The 6,442-nt window shown below is 36.4% G+C and overlaps 1 protein-coding gene across 4 annotated transcripts; it reads right to left on the minus strand.

Moving 5' to 3' along the window:
• Positions 1–1,811: 1,811 nt before the first annotated feature.
• LOC121976157 (RINT1-like protein MAG2L) lies at positions 1,812–5,824 on the minus strand. 4 transcript variants are annotated; one of them, XM_042528185.1, is made up of 4 exons: positions 5,440–5,824; positions 5,277–5,360; positions 4,175–4,293; positions 1,812–4,022 (listed from the first exon to the last, which is right to left on the minus strand). In XM_042528185.1, the coding sequence occupies exons 1-4, from the start codon at positions 5,720–5,722 to the stop codon at positions 2,025–2,027; spliced, it is 2,484 nt and encodes an 827-aa protein (XP_042384119.1). In that variant the 5' UTR covers positions 5,723–5,824; the 3' UTR covers positions 1,812–2,024. The 4 variants fall into 4 exon arrangements, with proteins under 4 accessions (XP_042384119.1, XP_042384122.1, XP_042384123.1 ...); XM_042528186.1 differs by having other exon boundaries at positions 1,813–4,022; positions 5,277–5,350; positions 5,440–5,716; XM_042528188.1 differs by lacking the exon at positions 5,440–5,824 and having other exon boundaries at positions 4,171–4,293; positions 5,277–5,295.
• Positions 5,825–6,442: the final 618 nt, after the last annotated feature.

Consider the following 6,442-nt stretch of genomic DNA (forward strand, 5'->3'; position numbering starts at 1 on the left):
ACCTTCATTACAAAGTTGATTAAAATACCTGTCATCGTTCTTTTATTTCTCCATCGTTTACTAATATCCTATTACATTCATATTTAATATATTTTATTTAGATAAGATCTATTATCTTTCTTTTTAATCACAATCTAAATTGGTTAGAATAAGTAGAATTAGAAATATGATAGCTAGAGTGATACAAGGTAACTAATGGTAGTAAAAGGTGGAATCTACCTTCAACGACCCCAATCATTTGTGAAGAGATAAATCGAAAAATTATAATTGATTAGTATGAAAAGGGTTTTCCTTGACTTTGCCAAAATTTAATACAAGGCAACCAAGATTACACATGATGAGATGAAGATTAATCTATATATCTGTTCTAAGGCACATTATTATAGCTTCGAGCTACCTAATTAAGCCAATGCAGATGACTGATCCATATTATTAGTTTCAGAAATTTACCATTTAACTTACCGCATATATTGGAACATCCAATGGCAAAATATTGTCACTGTGATTTATTCAATGCTGATATTTTTAATATTGCCACTGCGAAAAGACTTGATCAGATTTTTCTACTTTTTTAATACTGATATTTTTTAACATAATGATTTGATGAGGTTTGATGGATTTAAAAAATTCTTGATCAACTTCAACAACCAATTCATCTGACTTATAAAGTGCTGCAATTTCATTTTAGGAAGAAAACAAAAGTAGAAAGGTCATACACTGATCCAAGCACCCCACACGACTAATTTCACTGTCATTTATAGAGAAATAAATCACGGATGATTTTATTTTTAAACACTGACCATTGTAAAGGGAAGACAGAACCTGGTAAGCATTTCACTATTAGGAATTAACCTCTAGACTTCTTGATGACAATGCCCCATAGAATGAGCCGTTTAATTATATAGGTGGATGCAAGTATTAGATTTAGAATTTGTGGGTATTAAGCGGGTCAAGTACCCCTATGAGTATATGTTCGAGTAGTCTGATAAATCTCAACAATCTCATGGGATAATGGCACTGCAACTTGGTGATTTTTGTATTTGTGATCTTTATTAAGAATGATGATTGTACTAAATTCCACTAACATCCTCACTAACTCATATATTTAATATAATATAGTTGATCATATGTCATTAGCTATTGTTGGGTCATGTCTTCAAACTTGTACTTGAATTCAAATAACTACTAGTTTCATTGTTTCGATTATTTTTCATTTAATTTTTTGATGAGCAGTTAAAGATTGTTATATCAAACACATTTGACACATCATGAACAGTGACTTAATGATTTAGGTCCACACATGCCAAAACTTGCCATGCCTGAGCAAAAGTGGTGCAATCTTAATAGTTCGAGTTATTTTTATATTGTAATGTTTACATCAAGTTTTTATCTTTTGAAAAAACAAAATATATGAATAGTTTTCATGCCAAATTCATTCTATGAACCGAAGGAGACTCTTATTCCTATTTTTCCACTTACTAAGAAGAGGTAAGGAGACATTAAATCCATCTCCAACATAATGAGCTGTGCACAGTTTTGTGCAGTCATTTTCAAATCCTATGCTCGGAAAGACATTTGTTAACCTTGATAAATATAGGAGACATCTTTGCTTAATGTAAAGAATAACTATACGACAGGAAGGCCTAAATACCCATCATCTCATGATTGAACTCGATCGCTACTTTGCAATAAGATTCCACATGCGACCCTAACATAATAATTAGAAACAAGCCCAATTTTATGGAATTGTGCACAACAACCAAAACAATTAAAAAACGAAAAAAAAAAACTCAAAGGTAGGAATCGGTTAGTACCTTGTTCATTCTTGTAGTTGGTTTCCAGCAAATTGATATTCTTTTATGCAGCTTCATGCAAATGAACTTCCACGATTAGCATATGCCTGTGTGAACATTTGATATCTACATCCTGAAGGATGGCATGTAACAGTTGCGAATAAAAACAATTGAAAGATAATCTAAGTGAAAACGGATATTGACACGTATTTTTTAGCCTCCAATTTAGAATCAGAAAATCTTCTTTCTCAATATCGTTTTAGCTTGATCTATAGTTACATGAAACACTCCTTTGCTCTGCAAGAACAATTGCTTTCTCTTACCATTTTCTGGCACCATATTGAGCACATTTGCCACATCCTTTTTGTCTAGGGTCAGCAGCTTCATAGATTCATGCACGCGCGGAAAGAAAGATTCAGGCTTAGAACAAAATGCACTGAAAATCTGAATGAGTGCTCTCATATCATATTTGTACTGATTCACTCCTATATCAGTGAACTTAACAACACTGAGAGTGATGCTATTGAAAATGAAGTGGTCAAGCCCATCAGCAATGCTTCTCCACAGGTCTAGAAAATCTATAGAATTAAGATTCAGCCTCAAGACATAGAGGTGGTCTTTCAGCATGTCTAATGCTCGTACAAAACTTGATGATATGCATAGACTCTGCTCATCCACAACCGATTCCTGCAGATCAAGTTGCTCTCTTCCCCACTGTTCAATGTAATCAATATAATCCCGACAGAGATCATCAAACTGCAGTAAAATAGAGGACATTGTCATCTCAAGAAAATCAGTATCAAGCTTAATTAAGCGCATGGTTTCATCTTTTAAGAAGGAACCAGTTTGATCTTCATTCTTGGGATCACATTGACTCATCTCCAAGAACCTAAAATCTTCACTCCACTGTCTAAGAACAGACACAAGATATTGAGCAACATTTATGGAACCAGCCAATCGTAGCATAGCATCAACATCCATATTGGCACCATATGATCCTCCATTATGACAACGTTGAACCAAGATATGAAAAAAATTATTTAAGAATACTATCATAGAAGACCTGATGAACTGAACTTTCATCATCTTCGTTGGCAGAAGAAAAGCCCTCTCTACCATATTCCATGCAATTTTAACTACAGAATCAGCAATAGGAGGTGCTCTGAAATCTTCAATGTTTGAAAGAAGGAACAACTCAGCTTCTTCCATCTGGGAGAGAGCTTGCTGATGAGTACTGATAGACCAACTTTTTTGACTTTCCAACTCAGGATTTAGTTTCTCATTCGCATCATCAAGTTCTATTTCAGCCCATATATGAAGCCAATCTGAATGTTCTACAAAAACTGAGAAAGTTGATAATGACAAAGACATTCCTTGAAGCTCAAGAAATGATTCCACACATGGCATTCCTGAAATTGCAAGCGCTCGCATTCTCTTATCAAAAGTAATCATAAGGTCAACTAGGTGAAGCCATGATGCATCTGCCAACAAGATTCCATCTCTAATTTCATATCTCTCAACAAGAACAGGAAAAGCTTCTTTCTCTAGATAGTCTATAAGAATTTTAACCATTGCTGCTACCCAAGCTTCTCTAACACTAGAACCCATACATCTTGCTTTATCTACTAAAGGTTGCAAAACATGATCTACTCCATCCATAAAATCCCGAGTTATTTTGTAAACAAGAGCAAAGATAAACTTTGGTTGATTAGACCATCTGTGAAAATGATGCTCCATTCTTGAAGCAATTGGGCGCACTAATTCATCTATTGACCAAAGACCACTGCCAAGGTGAGAAGATCTAGAAAAATCACTGCAATTTGTACATTTGTACCTTTGATAGTATTCTAGAGGATTTAATTTTCGCTCTTCTCGTTGAATGAACAGTTGTTGCAAAGTGCATAGTATGAGAAAGCTTTGAGAATACACATCTTTCTTTTCTCCATGCATCAGAGAAAGGGGGTTTGGAGTTTCATAGGATTTCTCCTTCTCTACATTAGAAGATGACAGGGATGGTGGCCATCCAAGTGAGGCAAGTATAGCGCGATGATCTGACAAAGCCTGTGGCTTCAAAATTGCTAAAGCCTTCTCTACTCTAGAATCAACTGTCATCATAAGATGAGCCCATTGTGGCCTTTGGCTTGAAATATATCCTAATTTATCCTCAATTGAAGTTACAGTTTTAACAGCATTCAGCAGCTTTTCATGCTTCTCTGCCATGCCCTGCAACTTAAAGATGAGAATACAAAGTATTAACTCTATCTTGACGAACAAGATAAATTCAAACATTATTATTCACTAGTTGCTGCATGAAGTAATGCCCACTTAAACAGTTTGAGAGATAAGGAAATGAAAACACATGGTGCTTGTTGTACACCTACTATCGGAGTTGATGCCCTTCCAAGGTTTGAAAATGAAAAATCTCCTCTAGCCTGGCTGATTATAGCTACTGATGTATCTTCCAGCTCACCCACAAGAGCTTCCAACTGGAGAGACAATTCTGCAAAAGTAGGAGGCATATTTATATAATAGGAAAATGGAATGTCATGATGAACTCAAGTACTCAACTAACGTCACACCACACTACGGTCCTCAACAACTTCAAAAAGAAGTTCCACAAGTCTAAATTACTCTATAATATCAGAACTTATTGTTCCTATAAATTATCAAAACTCGATACTACTCAGCACTCAGCATAGATCAACATTGTATCCTTCTAGATGGTCTTCTTTTTTTCATCTCCTTCCACCTTCCCCTCTAAGTCTCCACTAGCGTCATACGTCAAAACATCAACACAATACCAAAGCAGTTTCATTCCAATCAAAGTCCAAAACTCTAGCACAACTCAAGATTTTGAGACTTGATCCATACTCAAGACTTTTCCTGTTCAACTTTCCTCCAAACAAAACTAAGTTTCACTTATCCATAAAAGTTTTAAAATCTAAAAAAATGCTCAGTCTGATCATATATTTAGTGAAATACAAAAAAAAATCTTACTAATTAACAGAACTAGAAATGTTAGCAGTTCAGGGAAAGTGTGGGCACTTTTTAGTAAGATTCACACTTGAACCGCTGATAACCAGGATCAGTGACAATCTAGACTGGGAAAGAATCTTGAAGCCACAAAAAAGTAATGCAAAGGGATATAAGGATTCATAACTATGGAAATAACATAACTGAGTAAAAAACTAGTATTCATTCCTCATGATAGTGTATTACAGAATAACTTTATCACATTGATGCAGGGATTCATGTGATTGTTTACAGGCATAAAACAAATAAAAAAAATTACCTAAATAATGCATTACCTGATAATTCTAGAGAAAAATCAGGATAAGTAAGAATTCTTTTCTTAATCAATTAATACAAGTTTCATAGTTTTTTATACAGTATGTAGCCATCATTTTAGGTAAATCATCCCTTTGAGAACACAAAAAATCAACGCAGTAATTCAATTTCTTGATTGAATTAGTCAAACCTTACCAGCGTAGAGGCGAATCGTCTCGATACAAGAGACTTCCTTCACAATTAATGGTATGCCCACCTCTAGCATCCTCCTAGATGAAGCTAAATCCAAAACCCACATCAACAAGGCTCCTAGAAAAAGTAAACGAAGGAATCAAGATCAAGGTTTAGAGCATCAAACCTGGAATGGAATAAGGGATGAAACCATCGCCCTGGCGTAGAATTATTTTCGTCTCTTGGGAGCGGGAGACCCACGCGGAAGCGACAGAGGACAGTTTGTCCCCTAGGAGAGTACGCAAGTCCAGATCGAGGTCGCGGCATTCCCGATCGAGCAGGTCGGAGAGGGAGGGGAGCTTCCGGAGGTCGGCCGGGGTTGCAAAATGACCGTCGAGAAAACGCAGAAGGAAGTGAGTAAGAGGAGTGGAGAAGGAATAGGAGACGGCGGCCGGCGGCAGCGTCGCCATGAAAGCAGCAAGCGCAAAGGAATTTGTAGCTAAAGCTGCAGTCGCATCGAAGGCGAAAAACGGCTTGGGCGAATGGACGGAAGGCGATCGAGACGGAAAGAGGACAGTAGCTTGTCAAAGAAGTGTCGTATAAAATATATCCCATACGTTTAAATTTTAGTAAATTATTTTAAAAGGTTGATATCTTACTTATATATTTTATTAAAAATATCCCTTTTTACTAATTAATTTTGGTGAAGCTTAAAATGAATTTATGTTACTGTCCTTTTTTCTATTCACACTAAAAATAATTCCAAGATTTATTAGTAATTCCACAAGCAAAACAATCAGTGATCTAGAGTTCGAGACTAAGCTCTGACGTATTATTATGAATTTTTCTCATCATTAATTTTCTCTAATTGTTTTATATAAAAAAAATAAAATTCTCTTTAGTCTCACATCTTAGAATTGATAACACTATAATCAAAGAAGCTTCTATAAATATTTTAAACCGACTGATCCTGTCCGAACGCTGAATCAACGGACGCTGGGCACGTGGCGCTCTCCGGGTTGCTGATGTAGATCTCCGGCTAGTCTCACGAAGCTCCGGCGAACCCGCACAGAAGTCGGGCCGGGAAGGGGTTCCCGGCGGCGACCCTCCGACGCTCAAGTCAGGTAAGCAAGTGGTGGAAACAGTAGCTCCAAAGCTTGTATCTCGCGTACCTCCGGCGAAGTCTGCGA

The sequence above is a fragment of the Zingiber officinale genome, chromosome 4B (assembly GCF_018446385.1).
Source record: "Zingiber officinale cultivar Zhangliang chromosome 4B, Zo_v1.1, whole genome shotgun sequence".
Taxonomy (NCBI): domain Eukaryota; kingdom Viridiplantae; phylum Streptophyta; class Magnoliopsida; order Zingiberales; family Zingiberaceae; genus Zingiber; species Zingiber officinale.